This window comes from Ambystoma mexicanum, chromosome 8, assembly GCF_040938575.1.
Source record: "Ambystoma mexicanum isolate Mex_15411 chromosome 8, UKY_AmexF1_1, whole genome shotgun sequence".
NCBI lineage: Eukaryota > Metazoa > Chordata > Amphibia > Caudata > Ambystomatidae > Ambystoma > Ambystoma mexicanum.
The window spans coordinates 834,085,642-834,111,832 of NC_090929.1; the positions used below are offsets into that span (position 1 = coordinate 834,085,642).

A 26,191-nucleotide genomic window follows, 5' to 3' on the forward strand; every position below is an offset into this window, starting at 1 on the left:
TTAGCGGATCAGGAGTTTGGTTTAAGGGTACAATTAACAACACTGTAACAAGTATTAGAAGATCCAAGCAGATGTATCAAAATATACTATGTGAGACAAGGTTAGCATCCTGGTCTTGTCAAAAATGGGGGGGGGGGGTTCCCTCCCCGGGTGATGAGCACACAGGGGAGTCAAAGCAAAGCAAAGAGGTGATGGCTGGAAGGTTGGAAGACCCAAACTACTCCTCACTAATGACGCCCAATGACGCCAAAACAAGTATGGGGATGTGACCTAGCAGTTCAAGCTGGACTGCCCCTTTGGGGGTGGCACCAAGTCTGATTTGCATATGGTCTATCCCCTTTCGTTAATGGCTTAGCAGGCAAAGAACAATGTTCTGAAGGGTTGCCCAGAGCAATGGCCAGAGGTTTAAGAATAATTTGGAACCTTCCAGCTATCACCTATTTGTTTTTACTTTGTCACCCCGAGTGTGACAGGGTGACAAAGTATACGCCGAGAGCAACGGGTTGACAAAGTATGCCCAGACGCTGGTCCCGTGCCTGCTGGGTCTAGAGACCCAAGCTATGCCTCAATGATGATGCCCAATGATGCTGAAACATGTCTGGGGATGTGTGTGGCCTCATACAGAAGGGATGTGACCTACCAGTTTGTGTTGGACTGCCCCTTTGGGGGTGGGGCCAAGCCTGATTTGCATATGGTATTTCCCCTTTCTGTAATGGCTTGGGAAGCAAAGAACAATGGTCTGGAGGGTTGCCTGGAGCAATTTCCAGAGGTTTAAGATTAATTCAAAACCTTCCAGCCATCACCTCTTTGTTTTTGAAGGAGGAGAAGTAACATCAAAAAGTGAAGACAAGGACTAGATTGAGTGAGAAAGATCAGAGGGACAGAAGAGATAAGGGAGAGAGCAGGCGGGAAGAGTGGAGACAGAGTGTGTATAGAGAGAGAAAGATGGTGAGAATATGGGAAAAGGGAGCATTGACGTGGAAGATAACAATGAATCCTTCAGAGGTTCTGCAAGGCACTTCCAAATTTCCACTAGAATGCTAACATTTGGATAGAGTAAGGACAGCTTGGAAGTTCAATGGACAATTTAGAGAGCCAGCGTTTCGGTAGCTATCACTAGTCTATGTCAGCTTAGACAGTAGGGATTCAGTAGCACTAACCTGGGGTTATGGATGTATGGACTAGGGAGAAGATACCAAGGAGACCAAGAGAGAGAAGGCCAGCCCTTAGGCCCACAGAATTTACAATAAAAACCTTTGAACAGTCTTTGACCCTCAGAAGGATTTTGGTGTCATCTGTGACACAAGGTGTCAGAGGTGGGATGTTGGCAGACCCTGATACAGAGGACCACCACTGCCCCAAGAACTTCAGAGTGGTCAGACTAGTTAGCACGCCCATCTTCCCGGTCGAATCACCCCAGGAGCACCCAGATGTGACCTATATGCCGATGAGTAGACTACAGTCCCACCCAAAGCCCAAACTATGGTTTGGACGAGTCTAAAGATGGAAATCCTGGTGGGTACCTATGGGAGAGAGGCCCTGAAGTCTGGACTGCTGCTGAAATTCTCCCTGGATGTCAGAGCAGGAGTGACTGGCCAGGATTACCAAGAGGAAGTCAAAGAACTCCTTATAAAGGTAGGGAATCACCATTTCATCCTGAAACGAGGGCAACGTATGGCACATTTAATATGTGAAAAAGCCCTTATTCTGAGTACAGAAGTAGAGAAGTTGAATTAGACAGACACGGAAGAGGCGGGATTCCGAGTGATGACTGCAAAGTAAAAGGGAGGGCTCCACGCCAGACATCTTTAGAACCCAGCTTCCGTCGAGTTTCCTGAAGTCCTAAGAGGAGATCCCCTCTTAGACCAGGCTCAGAAAACCCTGGTTATCGGAAGCCGAGAGCTGAACTATGGCCAGGGGTACATCCCAAATGGAAGCATTTCTGTGCCTGCTGTCCCGTATGCCAGAAAACATCATCGGATGATGTACATGGGGCTCCTCTACATCCCTTACCTATTATCAATATACCCTTTCATCTGTTCGGCATGGATTTAGTCAGGCCGTTAGAACCCTTCAAGTCAGTAAACCAATATTTCCTGGCTATCGTCGACTATGCAAACCAATATCCAGTTTGGTAGGTGAAGTAGTCGCAGGAGAGTAATAGTGAGAGTAATAGTGTATCATTGGGAGGAGGAGAATGAGGGGAGAAGGGGTGAAGTGGAGTTGGAGCAGTAACATAAAAGAGTTGAGGCCAGTACTAGATTGAGTGAGAAAGATCGGAAGGGTAGTAGAGAGAAGGGATAGAGAAGGCGGGATGAGGAGGAGTGGAGACAGAATGTAATAAGAGAGGGGTAAGAAGGGAAAGTTGAGTGCAGGAATTGAAAACCCTGCACAGCGTCTGCAAAGCACTTCCCAATATCGGCAAGAACACTAATATCTGGATAGAGTAGGGCAAGCTAGTAAGTCCCTGAGGAAGCTTAGACAGCCAGCATTTAGGGAGCAATGGCTAGTCTAAGGCATAGCCTAGACAGTTGCGGGTTACCATTCGGTAGCACTAACCTAGGGTTAGTAACGCCTGCACTATGGAGGAGATACCAAGGGAGATTAGAGGAAGTGAAATGACCCTAGGGCCACAAAACGTACAACTCCTGAACTGTCTGTGAGTGATTGTTGTGCCATCTATGAAATATATTTTAAGAAAATGCATACAATTTTACGGTAGGGTCTTCAAAGCTTATGATGTCCATCTCTAGCCAAATAATAAATGTACTGCTGTTCTAGGGTACTAGTTTACAGTAAGTGCCTGTATAGGGGTCAAGGAAGCACACGTAAGACAGTAAAATAGATTTTGCAACAGGGAAGGGTAACTCTGGAATCCTTGGGGTTACCAGAGAGGAATCCCTGGCTAGAACACCCCATCATCAATGGTTAGGTAACGGTAGATACAGGGATTGCCATATATGCCAATTGAATCCTTACAGTGGCATCAAAAGTAATAAGCAAACTCCACCTTTAAATTCAGATTCTCAGAAATACTATTCCTAGAGAAATTAGGGGCCAGTGCGGTCAACTACTCAACCTTTGGCTAGGTTTCAGGAGGTTCATAGTTTGCAAGTATTGAGGTCATTTTGGGTGTTGGGTTTGAATCTGGCTAGCGGCAGCTCGTATCTCCAGAATAAGACCCTGTTGAAGCTGTTCAGCAGCCTGGGTAGGACAGTGAGCAATGAAAGATGAACTCTTCATTTGCATGATGAAGTACTGTCTCCAGGATTCTGCAAGTGCAGTTAAATGGTGGGATGACCCAGCTCATGGTCTCATATGCTCTAATCTTGCAGGCGGCAGAACTTAGATTCCAGTCATGACCTTTATCTTGGTGGAACGAATTTGCTAAAGACTAGGTTTCTGTCCCAAGTTATCAGTGAAGTGTAAGCATGCAGGTAGGGTGTTGCCCAGTGCAGAGGTGTTGCTCCTTCAATGGATGGCCAGCCCCTAGGATACTCCTGGAATGCTTCCAAAGTCCATTGAGAGCATGAAAGAAGTGCAGGATTTGAGACTGTTTAGGCCCATCAATCTATGGGAGGAAGGCAACAGATGAAGGTCTTCCCTTGTCAATGATGAATGTCAAGAGATGTCCCTGCAAGATGGCTTTGGCAGTGCGTGTTCCCGAGCAGAGGACCTGCGGTTATCCTCTTCATTTTCTTCCATCTTCAGACTCTTGGTCCCAGTGAGCAACATCCAGAATGGCTCTGTTCCCTCTTCTCTTATACAAAATCTAGGTATGGGCTACTCCAACCCAACAGTCAGAAGGATTTGCACCAATTAGACAGGCCAACATCTGCCCAGCAGTACACCTACCCTGTCTGTAATGCAGATTTGCCTCAGACAGTCCCACTCCCAGTTTCAACCAGTTCCAGGCACACAAAGCATTGATCGAGTATACAAGACTAGAAGTGCATTACCCTATTTGGGAGCATCTAGACTCAGAGGGCAGAAATATGGCAAAATAGCAGATCTTTACCATGAGGAACACTCGTTTTGCGTATGTGGTACTCAAAGTGGCATTACAGTGGTCAAAAGAATGGTGCATAGTAGTGCACCAGAAAAGGGTAAAACACTGTTCACTGCCACAAACCAGTCCTGTACACACCATAGATGTACCAAAACGTCTGCTAGGTGAAAGACGAATGTGACACAAAGTGTCCCTGTTACCCATCACTGAAGGTGACCCAAGTTACAATATAAACATTCAGGAAGAAATCAATGGGATAAAAACTTTCCCTACAATGGTAGCCATAAGAACTGACCTGTGGCTGCAAAACATGCTAGTCGAGCAGTTCAGTGAGGCTAAAAGGACATCACTCACCCCAAAACGGACAAAATTCCAAGTTCATAACAGATATGGTGAGGGCTCAACTAAAGTCAACGGAGGAAAAGTTGCAAAAAGTGCAATTTTCCCTAGCACTGGAGCAGGATAAAAAACCTACTGGTGCAGGCATATCTTATAATACACTAGTGTCTTCTCTGTTAAAACGTGTAGATCATTTGTATGTGACCTCAGAAGTATAAATAATAGATTTAATAATCAATCAAGACATGTATTGTATTTGGTTATTTATATAGCGCTCTTTCCAGATGTGTATGGCCTTAATGCACTTTGCACTGTTTGGCTGTTTGGCTGTGCCTGCAGCCTATGTCCACAGACATGGTGTAAGGTATACGTACCGTAGGCTTCGATGTTGTTTAGCTGCAGCGATATTTGTCCAGTGTGGATGGCATGGTCTCATTATTTGTGGTCTTTCTGGTGCACAAGTCTGAGTGGCAAGGGCAAGTGAGTTTATTGCGGTGTGCCACAGTGAAAGTAGCTGGCTTCCCTGGTGTATTTGTCAGGTAGGAATGTTTATGTTCATGGGGCAATAGTTTGTCAGGGTGAGCCGATGCGAATGCTGTCGTTGTTCGTGTTGTAGTTGGAGGATGAGTAAGGTTTATTATGGTGTGCCTCAGCGAATGCTGCTGGCTTCCATGCAGTATTTATCGTGTAGGAGTGTTGTTGAGCATGGGGCGACAGTTTGTCAAGGTGAGCCGCTGTGAATGCTGCCGGCATCAGAGCTGTGATAGGATTATGGGAATGTGTAGTTTAGAGAGGGGGAGGTGTTGAGGATGAAGTTGGGAAGAGCTAGGTTTTTAGGGCTTTTCAGAATTTCAGGACATTTTCAGTGTTGCGAATGTGTAAGGGTAGGGAGTTCCAGATAATTGGTGCTTGGATGGAGAACGAGGACCCGTCCAGCGTGGAGGAGTTGTGAGGTGGGACCACTAGGCAATATGCTGTGCAAAATCTGAGATTCCTTGAGGGCTGGTAGGGCTGGATTTTATCTTGAAGGAGTTCCGGGCCGTTGTTGTGGATGGCACGGTGGGTGATGCACATGACTTAAAAGGCAGTGCGTCAACCAATCGGGAGCCAAAGGAGGGCCTTTAGTGTGGGGCTGATGTGTTCTCTGGGGATTAGGATAATTAGCAGGCATGCTGTCACATTTTGAACTCTTTGTAGTTTCCTTAGTTGAAATTCTGGAGCGCCTTGGTAGAGAGAGTTTGCGTAGTCTAGGCGGGATAGGATGACGGAGTTGATGGCCGAAAAACAGTGGGGATAGTTGAAGTAAGGGAAAATACACCTGAGAATCCGTAGATGGAAGAAACAGGCTTTAGATACAGAGGTGGTGTGTTGGGTGAGGGATAAGTTTGTGTCCAGCGTGCATCCAAGGTTTTTTACCACGTTTGAAGTTGCAGGTGCTTGTTTTAGGGATTGAGGTCATGGAATCGGTTGGGAAGGAGGACTGTTTTCCCGCAAACTAGGATTTCAGTTTTCCCAGGGTTGAGGATGAGGTGGTTGGTTGTCATCCAGTGGTCAATATCTGAAAGGCATGATGACAAGTCCAGATTGACGGAGCATTGAAAATTTGGGATTTTAAGGATGATCTGGGTGTTGTCTGCATAGTTGTAGCAAGTAAGATTGTATGAGCGGATGATTGAGGGCAGGGGCTTTAGGTAGGTGTTGAAGATTAGGGGAGATAGGGGTGCTCCTTGTGGGGAACCTTTTCTTAATGGTCGTGAGATGGATGTGAACTGGTGGAGGTGCATGATTTGGGAGCGATTTGAGATGAAAGAGGAGATCCATTAGAGGGCTGTGTTTCTGATTCCTAGTGTTTGTACCCTATCTAGTAGGATAATGTGATTGATGGTATCGAAATATGCAGAGAAATCCAGTAGGATGAGTACAGCGCAGACTTCTGCATCAGCTGTTCTTTTTCGGTCGTCCCAGACGGACACTAGGGAGTATTCTGTATCTGAGTGGCCTGAAGCCAGATTGTGCAAGGTCTAGGAGATTGTTGGCTTCGGTGAAGAGGTCAAGCTGCTTGTATGCTGTGCGGTCCATGAGTTTGGCGATTAAACATGTGTTGGAGATTGGCTGGTAGTTCTGGGGGAGGAGTGGGTAGTGTGTCAGTTTTTTGAGGATGGGTTTGATGTAGGAGGTTTTTAGGGCTTCCGGGAAAGATCCTGAAATGAGTGTGTGCTTGACGATTGAGCGTGCAATACTACCTGCACATGTAGAGGCTAGGATCGTTTTGAGGCGTGTGGGTGGTTAGGGGTGCTCAGGGGAGCTGGAAGAGTGGCTATCTGCTATGAGAGAGTGGAACTCGTGGTGTGAGATGGGAGAGAAAGAATCAAAGATTTGTATTGCAGCAGGGCTTTGGGGAAGGTCAGTCTGTGGGCAGATGGGGGCGTGGCGTGTGTTGCAATGTAGAGATGGTGGCTGAGTGTCTGTCAGTAGCGACATTGTTTGTTTGTTTGTTTGTTTGTTTTTATTATTTATAATGCGCGAGCATACCCGAGAGTATCAGGGCGCAGCCTTTACAAGAATTTGCGAAGCCTGGTTACAAGTCATAGGGTATACAAAGAGACAGTGGCCCTCATTACGACCCTGGCGGAAATTGAAAAACGATGGCGGAAATGCAATACCGCCATCGAATAGCGCTCGGTGCGATTATGACCCGTCACCGTAAAGTACGATGCCATTAGAGACACCGTAGTGAACGCCAACGCTAACTGCACCAAGTACGCGCACGCGCGCCATGCGAAACCGTAATTACCACCATGGCGCAACGGTACGCGAATGCTGACCCTAGCGGACATATACCTAACGCCATCAAGCATGGCGGAAAGTACCATTCCGCCATGGTGAGAAGTACGGCATCGCGAACCAACCGTAAAAGGCCCTACTGAGTGCCTGTACACCACTCCCTGCCCACATTGCACAACTCCTCGTAGGTGCAATGAAGTCACACAATGCAACCAGTGAAATGTACAAGTCACCCATGCATGCCAACGAACAAATGAATCTAGGGGCTCCAAGTGCCTTGTGAGTGGCCATCCATATTTGCCATGGCACCATTGCCGTACTGATGCAGCACAGGCATGTGAAGGTTCAAGTACAGCAACATGAACTGAAATATGAGACAAACAAAAACAGGCCCCCCATCGCTTGACACCAGTGCAAGGCAACATTCAAAGCAGTATCCTGAGGGAGACTGCACCAGCCCTGTACTCCTGCCAGTAAACAAACCAACCATCAGCATAAGCATGTACCACACAAGTTGGCAGAGTGACTGAGCAGCCAGGCTCATCTCAAGAGGGGCCAATGGGAGCTGCAGGGCACAGATGGCACGAATACAGAAGCCATTCCAATGGACATGACCTCAGTCTCCCTCCAAGAAACGCACGCAAACACAGGCACCTGTGACCAGCCATATTCTGATAATCACATCATTCCACCAATCCACCTGGCTGACCGGCATCTGTTACACAAAAGCTAATCCCCCGCCCCTGAGCATGACATCATTAAAACAGTCATAATGGCAGCCCCTATCCCTGACCTCACTGGGCTTCGTAGGCAAACGCGCCCAGCACAGTACCACGCAACTATACTCAGAAGCCGGAACCCAATGCAGATCTTCTCACAATACATCGCTCCACAAATAGGAATATGCTACATTACTTGCAAAGAATAACGCTACACGGTCAATATAATAATCAAAATTAAATGCACAACAAAATCACCAAGCCCATACAGCTATTAGGTCATGAACTCCAAAATATATTTCATCATTGTGGGCCGCATCCGCAATAAATGACCAGCTTCTTCTTGTGTGACGCCCTGTTCCTTCATGGTACACAGGGGCTACATTCACGTTCAAAAAGGCAACATGGAAGCGCCTAGAACCGCAGGGCCGTCCCATTAGGTAGGCACTAGTCCAGCTGAAAGGTCGATATGTTGCTCCTAGCCACTAGTACTGCGTAAGGGCATCATTCCCTCATCCCGGTATGAAAACGCCTGATTATTTACTCACATAACATGTGAAATTTCCATTGAGTCTGTGCGTAATGCAGTCTGCAAAATCCACTGTGCTCCAGCCCGGAATTCCAGTGTTGTGAAGTAACATGTATTTGGGAACGTCCTGCCTTATCGTCCACTACGCTATTGCGCATCCCATACTATTCATATCAATCATTGCATTCTCGCCATGGCCCCTGTCCGAAGGACATTAAACAATAGAACTTTATATCTACAGTCAGACCTGTGGGCGTCTCCTCGCCGCTAGCTGAAAACCAAATGCGCTGTCCTTCGAATTCCTCATTTGCAACATCACGTCGAAAAGGCATCTGTGACCGCTTGAAATCACAAATCCATCCATGTAGTGCGGCAGTGTGTGAAAATGGCAACTGGCTTCACTCACAAATGGGACGCCCCGCCCGTCGGTGAACCTCGGTACAGTGCTGCATGAGGGTCCAGCGTTAATCGAGTACTACATTCCACTGACCCTTCACAAGTTTGTTCGCGACTGTAAAGATAGTATGTGAAACAATGGGACCATTGCAGAATGAACATATGAACCAATATTTCACTGCCATCCGGATTAGATACATGATTTTAATAGCAAGATGCCATGCGTCGAATTGCAGCGTTGTGTGCGGGACGTGCACGCCCAAAGGGGATTGCAGCTTGCACAGGTGGAATGAATCACCACAGGTGGAGGCTATACAGCCTGAAAACACATAAATTGCACATCCAACCCCCTCCCACAACCACACCCACTCCAAAATGCTACCGGCAGGACTAGCGATGTTGGCCCTGGGGGACCTGATAGCACTGCAAGTACTCCAACTTCAAGAAGAAGACGAACACCAACTACCACAACAACCGGCCGCACAGAGGAGACGCAGGAGGAGGAGGAGGGCAAGGCAGGGCCAGCAAGGCCCACCAGCACAGCCACTGCCACCACGCAGGCAGCCCGCAATCCCACGCCTCCGAGCACATCCGTTCAACCTCACTGATGAGCAGATCCACACCCTCTACCGTTTGGACCGGGACACCATAACCGCCATTGTGGACATGACACACGCTGACCTTGTCAGCATGATAGATAGCCCAACCGCCATCCCACCCCTACTGAAGGTGGTGTCTGTACTCCACTTCCTGGCCACAGGCACCTACCAGCACACAGTCGGACAGTTGCATGGCATTTCACAGCCACTGTTGTCACGGACACTATCGCAAGTGCTCGATGCCCTCCTGAAGCACGCAGACGACTACATCTCTCTACCACGCTCGGAGCAGGAAATTACGAACACAAAAGTGGGATTCCATGCACTTGCCGGCATACCGGGTTGCATTGGTGCCATCGACTGCACCCATGTGGAATTGGTTGTCCCACATGCCATGGAGGCCCAGTACCGCAACCGAAAACAATATCATTCTCTTAATGTACAAATGGTGTGTGATCATTACACATTGTTGTGCCCGATTTCCTGGATCAACCCATGATTCTATGGTCTTGAGGAACTCTACAATACCACGCTACATGGAGCGACACGCAGGGAACAGATCCTGGCTACTCGGTGAGTCTCATTTCATGCATGATAATGTGGGGTATGTGATGCGGCAATGACCTGGCAGGAAGGGGGGGGGTGCGTACGTAGCAATGTCATTCCACAAACAACCTTTATTGTCCACATACAGGTGATGCCGGGTATCCACTGAAGAGATGGCTCCTTACACCACTCCGGAACCCACAGAACCAGCATGAGGAGGACTACAACCATGCCCACTCACGTACCCGTGTAGTCATAGAACAGGCATTCGGCCTACTGAAGACTCGTTTCCGCTGCCTCAGCAGGTCTGGCGGGGCACTCCTGTACCACCATGAGAAGGTTGCAAAGATGGTCATGGCATGTGTCATGCTACACAACATGTGCGTACGTAGAAATGTGCCCATGACCCCTGACGCAGAACTGCAAGCACCTGAAGATGGTCATGATGAGGGTGGGGATGTGGCAGCACCTCAAGGAGTCCGCGAGGCACAGGAGGGCCGTGAAATTCGTCAGATTCTCATAGATTCATGCTTCTAGCACTCACGCCTGGTGGCTGATACATGGACACGGGACTTGTGGCACTGTGTGTGTCTGGAACATGCACAATATGGACTGTACGCCTATAAAGGCCTCGTACACAAAGATCAATGTCCACACATCTCATTGGTTGATTGTGCAATGTTTATAGCATATGTGAAATTATGTTACACACTCCATCGACCCGCCACCCAAGTAAGCCCAACACACCCCCTCCACCCTCCTACCTCCCCCCCGAACACCAGTGTCCAAAGATGCTCATTGTCAGTGGGCAGACGCTATTGCAAGCCCCCTCTCCGGGTATCAGGGGCACCCCTGCCTGTGGAGCGCAGGTTCCTCCCAGATCTACGTTGGGGGCTGCCCTGGACGGAACTTGCAACGGATGATGTCTCTGCCTGCTCACGTCCATGCATGTCCCTAAGGGTTTGTGAGAGCTCAGTGAGCACACGGCGCACAGCGGCAAGTTCAGCACATACGTCTTTGGACGTCGCATGCAGTTCCCCCCTCAGGCTCTCGGTGCTTCTCTCCATTTGTGCCCTTAGTGTCTCTGTACTTCTCTCCATTTCTGCCCTAAGTGTCTCAGTAGATGTTTCTATGGCTGCCTTAGTACCCCCACATTCATCAGCATGGTCCTTGAGGAGCGTGGCCAGTTGCTGCTGTTGCACGATCACCTGGTCGAGGGACTGTTGCCTCTGCTGTGCCATGGCCATTTGCGGTGGTGTCACAGAGGGGCTGATGACCTCATGTTGCCTTGCCACAGGGCTTGTGGGGGATGGCCAGTCGTCGTCTTGTGGGTGCCCCTGCGTGGTATCCTCATGGTGTACGGGATGAAACAAACAGGGGGATTGGGACAGGTCATGGATGGATCCTACATCGACATCACCGTTTTCTGTGTCGGAGCATGCTGCCATTAATGCAGTGTCACCTATGGTGCTGCTGCCACCAGAAGCAGTGCCTTCTGTGGCATCCATTGGGGGGACCTGTGGTGCTGCTGTTGTGGGCATGCTGGCTGCTGGGGTGCCTGTTGGAGTCCCCTCCTGTGTGCTGCCACTTGATTTGTGCTGCTGCCGTGTCTTGATCCGTGCAGCTGAGGTGGAGGGTCTTTGGCCGTTGGTCTTGGCCCTCTTTGCAGGTGTGCTGGTAGGGGTGTCCTGGAGCTCGTCGTTTGAATCGGACCCTGTGGTGGAGTAAAGGAGGGCGAGCGTTATTAATGGGTCTGTGGAAATTGGAATGGCAATGTATCACATGCATTGGGGTGGTACCTGAGGGTGATTTGGGTCAGGGCCTTGGAGGTGGTTTCATTTTTGTGTGGATTGAGGATGCAGTTGTTTTGCAGCCTGCAGTTAGGGTGTGCCTGCTGCACGTGTAGAGGGTGTTTTTAGGATTTTTAATTATTTATGTATTTAATGTGACTTTTAAAGTGCGCTATCAGGCCAATGTATGTGGACGTTCTCCTGGCCATGTGTTTCTGTTGCACTATGTGGACACATGGTACTTCACATGATTGGACATTGTGGATTTAGCATTGTTTTATTTGGGCCACCTACCTGATTCTTCGGATGTCTGCACTCCTTTCTCCATCCCTCCGACTCCCTCTATACTCTCCATTCCAATGGTGGAGGCACAGATTTCTTCCCAGGGGGTCAACTTGATGGGTGATTCCGATCCTCCCCCGGTAGCTGTGGCAATGTTACGGTTGGCGGATAGTATGCTCCGTACGCGTATCCGCAAGTCGTCCCATCGCTTTCTGCATTGCTGTGGGTTGCGGGGTGCGGTCCCCACCGCACTTACCCGCTGTGCCACCAGGGCCCATATGGCCTTCTTGTTCGCAAGTGCCGTCCTGGTCATTTGCGTCGAGAAGACGACGGCAGCATTCTCCTGGAGGGTCTCTGTGAGCACGGTGAGTTCCTCACGGGAGAAGTGGACCTGCCGCTTGCGGTCGCACGCTTTCTTCGCTACTTTTCCCATTTTTCTTGTTTTCACTAGGGTGGATGACGGGTTGGGTTGTGTCTCAGGGTAGTATTTTTAATGGTTGTGTGGGAATTCTGATTTTATAGGTGTACGGCATGCTGTTTCCCGTTCCGGGACCATGTTTTTACTTCCGTTTCCGTATATTTACGGTCACCGTATTTTCCGATTGCCGCTCATTACGGTGACCGCTATGATGGGTGGCGGAATTGCACCTAGGGCGCCGTACGACGGCGGTGAGGGGCGTTTTGGGGACATTTCCGCCATCGCGGACTTTGCACTTCCGCCATGGCGTAGTGCTCGTGCCCGATGGGTCCGGAATTAGCCGCACTTTACTCCGTCGTGCAATGGCGGAAACGCTATTTACGCTATGGCGGTCAGGTCAGTTACTTTCCGCCAGGGTCGTAATGAGGGCCAGTAAGTTACACCAATAATATATACATATCAACAATGAGGTACATGGATATTATATACATATAAACAAGTGGGCACACGTGCTTACATTGTGAGCGGGTAGCCTGAGAAGGGGACAGCCTGGCAGTGGACTATCTTTGACGGCCTACATTTTCAGCCAAGAAACTACCTTAGATCGTAAGTTCTGGTAGGGCAGGTCCACTCTGAGATTAGGCAGTAAGGAGTTCCACAGTTTGGCTGCTTTCACTGGGAAGCTGTTGCCCCCTATGGTGGCACGTTTAAAGTTAGGGACAGAGAGGCAGTCTTTGTAGGCAGTTCTGGTAGGTCTGAGGGAGGACTGTCTATGGAATCTATTGATCAGGTAAGTAGGGGCAGCGTTATTGAGGGATTTGTGAGTGAGCGATGCAGTTTTTAAGAGAATTTTGGCGTTGATGGAGAGCCAGTTGTTCTGTTGACTGAGTCCTGAGATGTGATCTCTTCTGGAGATGCCCAAAGCCACTCTGAGAGCATTATTATGAAGAGTTTCTAGTTTGCTAGTGGTAGCCTTGGAGGATCCCAGATAGAGGGCGTTACAATAGTCCAAGCGGGACAGTATAAGGGCTCTAGGGAGGGTAAGGCAACTAGTGTCAGACAGAAATGGTTTAGCTTTGCAGATTAATTTACACGTATAGGCCGTGGAGGAAGCCAGGGAGCTCACCTGTCTTCTGAACGAGAAATTAGAGTCCAGGTAAAAACCCAAAGTTTTGACCTCTTGTCCAACCCTGATGTTGTTATCATCGATCATGAAAGAGTTGTAGGCAGGGCCAAGTTTCTTTAAACTGGACGTAGTGCCTAGGATGATAAGTTCCGTTTTATCATCATTCAGGCATAGTCCATGTATGGCCATCCATGCCTAGATGATGATGTACACCCTATTTAGCAAGGCCAAATCCTCTCCATAATCTCCAGAAAGCGGAAGGAGGATCTGGGTATCATCTGCATAGTTAGTGTAGGTGATACCGAGATGATCCAAATCATCGAAAAGGGGCTTGGTAAATATGTTGTACAATGTGGGGGAGACACAGGAGCCCTGTGGGACGCTACAAGTGATTGGTATGGGGTCTGCCGCCGTGGTGGGTGAGAAGACCCTCATGGTTCTACCGTTGAGAAAATAGGTAATCCAGGTGATGGCCTCAGTAGAGGAATGAGCTGATGTGTGGAGATGTGTGCAAAGGACAGAGTGATCGACCAGGTCGAAAGCTGCAGACAGATCGAGGAGGAGGAGTAGGGCAACTTGGCTGTTGTCTCTAAGCGTATCGATCTGAGCTTTCAAGTCAAGGAGAGCAGTTTCAGTCCCATGTTGAGGGCGGAACCCTGATTGTCTGGAACCTAGTAGATGGTGTTCTTCCAAGTACTTCTGAATTTGTACATAGGCAACCTTGTCCAGGTTTTTTGGAGAAAGGGAACGGTTGTTATAGGTCTGTAATTAGTGGGCATGGCTGGGTCAAGTGTGTGTTTTTTTTTAATAGTGGAAGTACCCAGGATTGTTTCAGATTGGTGGGGATGGAGCCAGTGGTGAAGGAGGCATTAATTAGTTTCGTGATGAAGGGGGAGAGGTCAAGGGCGGCATCCTTGATGAGCTGTGCCGGGCACAGGTCTCCCTGACAGTTGGAGGGTTTCAGAGACAGGATGATTTTTTCTACTTCGAGAATCGTGACTTTAGAGAAGTTGAAACGAGTGAGATCTGTAAGCATGGGTTTATCTGGTGTTTTTGAAGGGAGAGTGTCATTGAGGGATACTTTTTTACGGGCGATTTTACTTTGGAGGGTCGCAATTTTGTTTGCTAGGGCACTTTGGATTTCTGAGCACCTGTTTTTGTCTTTGGTACAGGTGTCAGGAGGTACTATGGGGGTTTCTACTTCTTTAAGGATGGAGAATAATTCCTTCATGTTTGATTTCGCATGGGATATGCGAGAGTCATAGGAGGTTCGTTTAGCCAGGTAAATTTCTTTTTTGTAAAGTGTGGCTAATTTGGAAAGTTTCAGTTTATTTGCGGCTTAGCGGGATTTTTTCCAAGTGGCCTCACAGTTCCTTTTTTGCTGCCTTAAATTTTTAAGGAATGGTGTGTACCATTTGTTTAGGTGTGTGTTCTATTTGCTTGGTCTCAGTTTAAGGGGGGCAATTAGGTCCAGTGAGGTGGCCATGATCTTATTATATTCTTCAACCAGGGTCTCTGGGTCCAGGTTGTCTGGGAGTGTGTTGAGTGTCGGGAGTAGGTTCGGGATGAGTCTTTCAGCTGTCATGTTCTTCTTGTTTCTTGTGAGAGTGGGCGGGACCCTGATAATGGGTGGGGGTCTGTCAGTAGAAAGCAGGAACGAGACCAGGTGGTGGTCGGTCCAGGCTAGTGGTGAGATGTTTGTAATGTTCGCTAGACAGTTGTAATCAGCCACCCAATCGAGTGTTCTGCCTTTGGAGTGTGTAGGTGACATACTTCTTTGCGCGAAACCTAGTTCCGAAAGAGTGTTGATTATAGTGCTGGCAGAATGGTCTTCAGGATCATTGTAACCCATATTAAAGTCGCCTAGGGTGAGAACTTGGGTAGAGCCTCTAAGGTTACTGGAGAGGATAGTGTTAATATCTTCGTCAAAGGTGCCAATGGGGCCTGGCGGACCGTAGATCAAATGAATGTTGAGAGTTTGGGTGTTGGTAAGTGCGACTTTAACTGAGAGTGTTTCGCATGATAGGACGTTGGAAAGTGTTGCTAGTCTCATGGTAAAACTACATTTGTGAATGATGGCAACACCTCCTCCTCTGGAATTGGGACGGTCTTGTCTCAGGATAGAGTTATTATCTGGGACTGCCAACATAAGCATGGGACCTGCTGCTGGGTGTAGCCAGGTCTCAGTAATGGCAAGAAGGTCAAGGTCTTCTTTGAGGATCAGGTCGGCGATTTCTGTAGCGTGAGCTACTAATGATCTAGCGTTAATCAAGGCTCCCTTTATTTTGGGGCTGATTGTATTTCTAGCGGTAGTAGTGTGGCACTTGTCCTGTGTTGAATCAGGGGTAGCCTGAGTAGGGGAGCTGAGTGAAGGTCTGGCGTTGGAGGTTTGGGGCAAGTTGGATTTTTTAGTAGAAGAGCTAGGTAGAGTTTTGGAGATCTGTGAGGTAGGCAGTAAGCGGGCGAGGGGCTCATAGATTTTGGCTAATCTGGCTCTAAGTCCTAGGTTCCGATCGATAGTAGAATGAGGGAGACTGGTAAATTGCAGTGATTGAGGGTCATTTATATCTGGGTGTGAGGACTTGGTATTAGGCATAGCTGAGTATAGCATGTTAGGTAGCTGAGGAGCCATGCTAGGCCGTAGTGCAGTGTTGAAGAGGAACAAGATGCAGGCAAGAAAATTGGTAATTAATGGACACATGCTCAGTAGTGGTGGCAAGAGTGTTGGGTGATCAGGGAGTTGGTTTGGTTAACAACGGTTGGACCGATGTGCGTTGGTATGGCGAGTAACTAATCAGCTGCGAGGCATTGAGAAGCACCTCAGTTTGGGATAAGATAATGTTACTAGTTGGTAGCACCTAGATTTAAGGCAATTCAAATGCCAGATATCTGACACAGCATGGCACATTGGGGCTTAGTGCACTGCATCAATAGCTGATCAGATACTACATTAGGTAGGATATGTGCAAAGTATGCTGGCATGCAAGTTTGAATTGGGCACAGTTGACTAGAATGCAGCGGGGTAGCATCTAAATTTGAGTAGGCATAGTTGATTTAAGTGCAAGTGGGCAGCATCTAAATTTGAAATAGGCACAGTTGACTAAAGTGCAAAGGGGCAACAACTGAGTTTGAAATAGGCACAGTTGACTAAAATGCAAAGGGGCAACGTCTAAGTTTGAAATAGGCACAGTTGACTAAAATGCAAAGGGGCAACATCTAAGTTTGAAATAGGCACAGTTGACTAAAATGCAAAGGGGCAACATCTAATTTTGAAATAGGCACAATTGACTCAAATGCAGATGGGCAACATCTAAGTTTGAAATAGGCACAGATGACTAAAATGCAAGGGCAACATCTAGATTTGAAATAGGCACTATTGACTCAAATGCAGATGGGCAACATCTACGTTTGAAATAGGCACAGATGACTTAAATGCAAGGGCAAAACCTAGATTTGAAATAGGCACTATTGACTCAAATGCAGATGGGCAACATCTAAGTTTGAAATAGGCACAGGTGACTAAAATGCAGATCGGCAACAGCTACATTTGAAATGGGCACAATTGACTCAAATGCAACAGGGTAGCACTACAGGAACAGATAGGCAGCAATTGGTACAAGATTACAGTGATAGTTGCAAAGGCAGTGTGCAAGGAGCAGGTGGTATATATTCTCTATTTTGGGTGAGCTAAGTAGCAGATTTGAGAATAGGAGCGAAGCCATGCACTTGTGGGCATGCAAGACAGGTAGTATGAACGGAAACAAGTGGATTGCTTTAAGGGCGCAATGAATGTTAGCTCATGAGAGTCTGGCGGCATGTGAAGATTTGTGTAGAAAGACTAAGACAGGTCAGGTTGGCAGCAAGGGTACTCACATAGGTGATAGTATGGTGTTGAACCTGCCTGCATTCCAAAGTGAAGTCAGCTTTACAGTTGCACGTAATGCAAACAGTTCATATTGTGCTCCATGAAGAGAACAAGGGCAAACAGGGCCTTAGATGGCCTTCGGTGGGCCGGCTCTTCCACCTCCCGGCGGATGCTGGGCAATTCAAACACCCGGTTGCTTAGCAACCCTGAGGACGCCCAGCCTCGTTGTGGCGCCGCGTCGTGCCCGACATTTTGTTTTTAAAATATGTGATGTCGGCGCGTGTATATGACCCGGGCTGCAGAGGGGTGAAATGGGGGCTGCAGGATGGGGAAAAGGGGCGCAAATTGTATGCATCTGGTGCTGTGAGGCTAATAGGAATGGAGAGGGCCTCAAGCAGCGCTCGTAGCTGTTGGCGTGGATCACTCCATGGCAGAATCAGGTCCGGAGCTTCTCTGATGGGAATCCTCGGTGCGAGTTGGTGGGGGCTATTGCCCTCGCCACCTGGCTGGTTGAATGGGTCCCAACAGGGCAAACAGGGCCTTAGATGCCTTCGGTGGGCCGGCTCTTCCACCTGCCGGCAGATGCTGGGCAATTCAAACACCCGGTTGCTTAGCAACCCTGAGGACGCCCAGCCTCATTGTGGCACCGCGTCACACCCGACATTTTGTTTTTAAAAATGTGATGTCAGCGCGTGTATATGACCCGGGCTGCAGAGGGGTGAAACAGGGCTGCAAGATGGGGTAAAGGGGCGCAAATTGTATGCATCTGGTGCTGTGAGGCTAATAGGAATGGAGAGGGCCTCGAGCAGCGCTCGTAGCTGTTGGCGTGGATGACTCCTCGGCAGGATCAGGTCTGGAGCTTCTCTGATGGGAATCCTTGGTGCGAGTTGGTGGGGGCTCCTGCCCTCGCCACCTGGCTGGTTGAATGGGTCCCAACAGGGCAAACAGGGCCTTAGATGCCTTCGGTGGGCTGGCTCTTCCGCCTGCTGGCGGATGCTGTGCAATTCAAACACCCGGTTGCTTAGCAACCCTGAGGACACCCAGCCTCGTTGTGGCGCCGCGTCGCGCCCGACATTTTGTTTTAAAAAAATGTGATGTCGGCGCGTGTATATGACCCGGCTGCAGAGGGGTGAAATGGGGGCTGCAGGATGGGGTAAAGGGGTGCAAATTTTATGCATCTGGTGCTGTGAGGCTAATAGGAATGGAGAGGGCCTCCAGCAGTGCTCGTAGCTGTTGGCGTGGATCACTCCTTGGCAGGATTAGGTCCGGAGCTTTTCTGATGGGAATCCACGGTGCGAGTTGGTGGGGGCTCCTGCCCTCGCCACCTGGCTGGTTGAATTGTGGAAGTGCAGTGATAAGGTATCACATAGGGTTCTCGAGCATGCCGGGAATTTGAATTCTGATATGATTCTATGTAGTTCCTTGCTCGGGTTTCGGGCATTTAGGATTCTGTTCCCATAGAGTGTTTTCTTGTTTTTTCTGATTTCCAGTCTGTATGCTCTGGTTGTTCTTGCTAAGACGTTTTTATTCTGTGCTGTAGGGTCTGTTCTCCAGGTCGGTTCCAGAAGGTGCTTGAGGGTTTTTAGTGGTTTAAGTTTGGCAGTGAACCACTTGGGTGTTGGTCCTGATCTCTGAGTGGTCCATTTTGTTGGAGTAAGGAGCGTGAGGCCGTTTGTAAACCAGAGGATGAAGGTTTTGATTGTTGGAGGTCCTTCCTGGAGTGAAAGTGTATGGAGGCAGTTGAGGGGTGAGTGTGCTAGGTCTGGGGTGATTACAACTTTATTCCATAGTGGAATGATAGGGGAGGTGGTAGGTGGTGGTCGTGTGTGGCCTTGAAACCCAGCGATGTGCTCAGTGGTATGGAGAAGTAAATTGCTAAGTGATCAGTTCATGATAGGGTTCGGGGGGTGGGGGGGAAATATGTTTGTAGTGCTGAAGATCGCATTGATGGTATGACCTCCCATGTGGGTGGGTGTGGAGATCTATTGTGTTAGAAAGAGTGATTCTAGATTGTCTGTGAGTGATCAGGTCATAAGGTTTGAGGGTGAGTTGAACCATATGTTGAAATCCCCTAAAATGGTAAGTGTTGAATGTAGGATGAGGTCGGCGGCCAGTGCTTCACCAAGTTGTCTGCAAAATTATTGTTGTAGCCGGTAGTCTATAGATGAGTAGGAAGCTATGGGAGGTGCAGGGTGAGAGTTGCAGTTTTACCAGGAGGGATTCGTAGTCTGTGGTGTTGGTTGAGGGATCCTTATTAATTAGTGGAAATTGGTGTTTGTGAAGTATCGCACACATTTTGTAATTATCTAAATTCTTCTTTTCTTGAATGCCTCCTTATGAAATCAGTCCTTCAAATGTGTGCACAGCATGATCCATAGCTGTGGTCTGGATGACAATTTGGTCATCAAGTCTCAGTGCTGCCAGTTGATCTCTGGTGAAGCATATCAGAGCAGTCTTAACCACCAGAATTGACTTGAAGTATTCATTTTCAATTAGGATAAGAATAGATGTGTGACTGTTTCTGATGAGCTTTGGCAGCAAGGGATTGGGTCTGGTATAGTTGGAACAGCATATCTTCACAATGACTTTCTTTTAAAAGTAACATTACCAAACCTTTAACTTCTAATATTTAGGACATCATAGTATACCATAAAAGAGCTTTATTTAGCTGATCAATACAAAAATGACAAAGTTCCATGGAATACCTGCTGCACGCCAATTGATTCCTCTTTGCTACCATATATAATTTTATCAATTATGGTATGAAGATTTCCTAATGCTTACATCAGTGTCTGATCAACTTCTACTCTGATCAGAGTTTCCCAAAAGGTATTTTGGTTGATGGACTGAGCTGAAGATAAGCTAATAATGGCCATATAATTTGGGGAATTATCAATTTAAGAATGTTTAGCCGCTACTGTTCTAATAGTGTGTACATGTCCACCATCTCATTGTAGCAAATCGAAGTGCCAAGCCAAATATTTTCTTGAAGGATTCTTTTCACTTTAGTACCATTTTCCTCATTTCCACCGTGTAGTAGAAAAGTGAGAGGTAAAACATAGGGAACATTGCCTTTACAATTCACTTTTCCACTATGATGGTGTAAACGGTAAATGTCTCCCACAATTCATGTTTGCAATTAGAGGCAGATTCCTGTCGCATTACCACCAGCATGACAATAAATGTTGGCATTTAGGCACCCATATTCGTCAGGAGGAGGCAGGAACGACATGTCTACCCACTCCCTAACTTGGCCTGACAAAGGCACTTAAATGAAGTGGATCATTAAAAGTGTCGGAAAGAGTATTCTCCACCACTTTTATCAATTTTCTTCACCTGCAACATGACCCCAAGAGGGTATATAGCGTCACGTTCATGTTAGAACCAAATATTTGACACCTTACTTCCCTATAACCCAGAGACACGCAAAACTGCACTAGGACTATTGGCATTTGCTCTTTGTTGATTTTGAGACATTCAAATGTGTGAATTGCTTCCATTAAGCTTCTGAATAATGTGTAACTGCATCTTGCTACTGTAGAATCCTGACAACCAGTTAAAGTACCATATGCACACCTGTGGAAAATTCAGTTGCATTGGTAACATAGTGCACGTTATATTTATATATGTTTCTACATACGTATATAAATATTAGCTCAATACAATTGCAATTGTTACATTGTGTGCAGTTTTAACAGTAAACCATTTGCTACCTGATGAATGCCATTACTGTGTAAAATAGATGTTCTTATTTTTATGTACAATTGTAGGGTGAAGATGGATTGCCGGTACAGGGGTGCTGGAATAAGGTAAAGCAACATGGGGTCATTTGATAATACATGTTACAGCACACGTGGTGCATGGCTATGAAAAATTATGTATGTGGAGCACGCAGATGTAATGCACCTTTATGCAAGTGGGGTGGCCAAAGACTACTTCAAAATTTGCCAGAAACTAAACTAGACGTTTAATAGATGCATTTGATGCCAGCACCACACATTTTAGTTAGTCTTTCAAGAATCAGAGTAGTGTGCCCTGGTACTATCACAGAGGACAGTGGCACAGTAAAAAAGGGGCTGTCATAAAATGCAAACTAGACATAACATTATGGGACACATAAGGTGTGATGTAATTTCATTAACTGTGATACGATTAAAGCACAGACAACAATAGCATTTAAAGTTAAGCACACATTTAATTACATATGGTTCTTAAAGAAATTAACGGCTTTAAAATATTCTTAAAACATAGTTTAAGGGACTGCTTTACAAAAGCGTTTTTACAATGAGAAAGTCCCATTGAAAAACACTTTGTAAATCGGGCCCTGCATGTTTGTGGCTCATGCAAATGAATGGCAATGAATTAATTTTGCCAGCATTAGATTGAAATATTTAACAATATAAGCTACTTCTTATCAGGAGATAACACGTCTATAGAGTCTGGAAACAAAGTAGTGTCCTCTTGTTTCCTTTAACCCTTCTGTGCCATAGGGCCTAAATAAAGGCATATCTCCCTCTCTATGATTGAGAAAAATATTGCATAGCTGTAATTGTCTTTCTGATGCTTGTATCTGCTTAGGTTCACATGTTTGCTTAGGCCGACAACTAGTGGTTAGTGCAGAGTATTGCATGACTTGTTTTTAAAGTTCGGAAAGGGGCATCGACATGGCGTCTCTGTAATACTATCCTTGGTGTGACATGTATTGTTCCTATGGACCTTCACGCATCAAGGTCCTCAGATTGTCTTGTTTCTGACATGAGTAGTCATGAAGTGTGCGTGAATACAGGAAGGTGAAGAAAGATGTAAGATGTCTGTGTACCTTCGACTCCAAAGAGGGGACGAAGGCTGGGCGCATGTGAATCTAAGCAGATACAACAATCAGAAAGACGATTAAAGGTGTATAATATTTGTCTTCTGAGGCTTGTGGATCTGTTTACAATCACATGCTTTGCATGAACTAGCGAGCAGAACCCGGAGAAGGAGGAGGTGAGTTCTTAGAAGGTACAGTGGCAAAAATATGTCGTAACACCACTAATCCCACCCAAGAATCACTTCTTGTGTGAGTATCTATGCAGTAATGTTGTGTAACTCCATATTGCTGCTTTGAAAATAGCTTCTATCAGTTTTCACTATGATATGATATGGCATTTATAACGCGCCTATACACAAGTGTTTCCCACACCATGAATACTAGAGTACCCCTGGTACCTCGAGTTGAGTGTGCTCTGGGCATGAATGGCAATGTTTTCTTGGACATAGACTAGCAAAGTTGGATGCAATTTATAATCCATTTTGAAATAGCTGATTTAGAGACAGGATCCCCCTCTTTTCCTGCAGCTGAGAAGACCCAAAATTGGTCTCTGGAGGATAGCTCAAGGGCAACATGCTCGCCTTGGAAGCAAGACGACGCAGAGCAACACAGGTTCGATCCCCAAGTCCGTGCTTAGAAACCTCTGGAGTATTAAGCACGTTATAAATAACCAACCATATCAGTCTTCCTTATTGGTTTTGTTTTATGTAGATAGTGCATTACCGCCCTTCTGACATCTAGTTTATGGAGGGTCCTTTCTGCTGTGTTCTGTGGGTTCTGTGGGTTCTGAAAGAACACCAGTGGTTCTAGTCACTGATTGACGTGAAACATTGAAATACTTTTAGGTGAGACATATGGATGTGTTCTTAACACTAACATGTCCTTATAATGGTTATAATGAGCTTGCAGTTCACTGACTCTCCTTATTGAAGTGGTTGCTATAAGAAAAGCTGTCTTATAGGTGATGTGCTTAAGACTAGCTTTATGTATAAGTTCAAAGGGGGCCCTCATAAGTTTAGTAAAAATGGCATTTAAGTCCCACCCTGGGGGTGGGGTTGAATTGGGGGATACAGTCTTTTCACCCCTTCCGGGAAAGCTTTAACCATATGGTTTCTCCACAGTGATACCTTCCTCTTTGAGGTGGTGTGTGCGGAGAGTGCAGCTAGGTGGACTTTAAAAGACTTAAACACTAAGGGCCTCATCACAAGTTGGGCTGTATCCTGGCTGTAATACTGCCCAACTGTAATAGCCCTAGCACCGACCGGTCTGGCGGTATTACCACCAGATCACGGGTTGGGTGTTAACGGTAAATCCCCATTTCCCAATTCGTCCATTGTATTCAATGGGGCATTTTCAGCGCTAATTATGCGGGCTAATATAGCCAGCTGTAATACAGCCGAAAACAGGGATTTTCACCTCCAGAAAAAAGCTGGAGGTAAAACAGCCCATTTAGCACCCAACTCGTGATAGGGCCAGCCCTTAAATGCAGCGGTAATACCGTTACTGCCGCATTTAAGGGCTGCAGCCCAACTCGTGATGAGGCCCTGAGCCTGAGTCCAGTAATTATAGAAGGTAGTGTCTTATGTAAGGCAGACAGTCAATGGTGTTGACATTACTTCTTATGCACCATAAAACAAAGCGTTTCCACTTTTTTGAAATAGCAATGCCTCGTTTAAATGCTTTACATGCTTCCTTTAAGCTGTCAATGCATCTTTGAGGTGAGTTTAGGTGCCGAAGCTCTATGACCTCAGGAGCCAAGCAGCCAAGTTCTGTGTTTGAGGATGTGGATGGAGTGTTGTTCCATGATGCTGGAACAACATGTTCTAAGGGCTTGGCAGTTTGAGTGGTGGTCAAACTGACAACTTGATCAGGTGTGATAACCATGTTTGACATGCTCACATTTGGACTATTAAGATCATCGTGACATGGTCCTGGTGCATCTTGTGGAATATTTTGTTCAGTAGTGTCGTTGGGGGGAAAGCGTGCGCAAATCTCACTGACCAACTGATGCATAGCGCGTTCCCCTTGGACCCTGTTTGGGGAAACCTGGATGCATCTTGAGTTCTCTTGTATTGCAAAGAGATCTATGTCTGAATGCCCCAAGTCTTTAGATGTTGTATAGAATATCTGAGTGTAACTCCCATTCGTGTTCTGTAGGAAGCTGAATGTTTCTGCTTAACACGTCTTCTAGACATTTGTTTTCCCCTGGAACATGTTGTGATAGGAGGAAGATGCCCTCTTGAGAGACCAATTCTAAATCGTCTGAGCTAGTTTGGACAGACTTGGAGAGTGTGTTCCGCCCTGTTTGTTTATGTAAAACATGGCTGTTGTGCTGTCTCTGAGGACTAAATCTGTCATCTCTGACACTTGGGGCCTCATTACGAGGTTGGAGGTACCCATGGCGCTATTAGTGCCATGGCTGCCTCCAAAACCCTTCTGACTCCGCGCTGGTGAATGGAGCAATTACCAGTCCATTCCAAGGTTGGTGGGACTGGTAATTCCCCATTCACCAGTGCCATTCCCCATTCCCATTTGAGCCCCCATTGGGCTCAATGGGAATGGGGAAGGCGTTAATAACGGTACCGCAATTTATTAGCTCTAGAGTCCCTTTGCGGGTCCTATCCTTAACGCCTGAAAAAACCAGGCGTTAAGGAAGGACCCGCAAAGGGAACTCGTAGTAGGGCAGTAAGGGATTACTGGCACTGGTGCCCTTACCGGTGCCGGTAATCCCTTACCGCCCACCTCGTAATGAGGCCCTTGGTGTTGAAAGGCCTGTAGGGCTTTGAACACCGCCAGTCATTTTAGAAGGTTGACATGCTTCTTTGACATTGTATCCATATGCTGTGTGCTCATTGATGGAGATGATGATCTCCCCGCCCCGAAAGTGATGCGTTTGTTGTTAGAGTGGCCTCCACTGCAGTGTTGAGAAAGGGTTTGCCCTTTAATAGGTTTTCTTTTTACCACCACTGCAGTGCATTAACCACAAACTGCAAAACGACCACTAGATTGTCACAGTGACCCTTTGCTTGAGACCATTGTTTCACCAGCCACTCTTGCAATGGACGCATGTGCAACCTTGTGTGGGGCACCAGAATGATGCAGGAAGTCATCATTCAGAGAAGGTGCATTGCCTATCGAACAGTTATCTGATGACCGGCTATATAATAAGGAACTTGAAGTACCATGTTTTGGACCCTCTCATTGGAGGGGAAGACTAGAGTGTGTTCTTTTTGAATTATTGTACCCAGGAATTGTTTAACTTGGCTGGGAATGAGACTTGACTTTTCTGGGTTGATAGAAAACCTCAACTGAAACAGAAGGTTGATTGTGTTGCTGACACATCTCTGGTGTGTCTCCTGTTATGAGCCAGTCGTCTAGATAAGGGTACATTGGGGTGGATTTCCTGCTTAAGTGGGCTGCCACCACTGCCAGTACTTATATGAATACTGGAGGAGCCGAGGCTATGTCGAAGGGTAGCTCTTTGAACTGGTAGTGAGCTGACTCTACCTTGAACCTTAAGTACTTTCTGTGTGCTGACAACATTGCAATATGAAAGAATGCATCTTTCATGCCCAATGTAGGCATGTAATCCCCCTTTTTCATCCCCCTTTTTCAAGAGAGGGATTTCCTCCTGCATGGTTGTCATTCCAGAAATTCTACGGAGTAGCCTTTGGACACAGTTGACAGCATGCAATTCCCTCCCATGCGTGGGTGAATTGTGAAATGTGACCCCCCACTAGGGAAACATGGGAGGGAACTTGAATGTATGTGTCATTAGTTTAGTTCATTTATTTATAGAGTGCACCGAGCCCAAAGCCATCTGGGTGCTAAGCTTACAGGTTACATGAGAAAAACAAAGCAAGGAATACAACTGTATGATGTAAAAATAGTTACAAGTATACAATAGTATAATGATGCAAAATGATATAAATACAACAATATTTACAAAATGCAGGAAGTAACATATGTATGTACATGT

The 26,191-nt window shown here is 46.9% G+C and overlaps 1 protein-coding gene across 4 annotated transcripts in view; it reads left to right on the top strand.

Annotated features, from left to right (window-relative positions):
- LOC138472494 (collagen alpha-1(XIII) chain-like) overlaps positions 1–26,191 on the top strand; it is a 393,813-nt gene that overhangs the window by 304,044 nt on the left and 63,578 nt on the right. For all 4 annotated transcript variants that reach the window (XM_069610705.1, XM_069610706.1, XM_069610707.1 and 1 more), the window contains one exon: positions 21,173–21,211. In XM_069610705.1, coding sequence (XP_069466806.1) covers positions 21,173–21,211 — 39 coding nt within the window. The remainder of the gene's footprint in view (positions 1–21,172; positions 21,212–26,191) is intronic.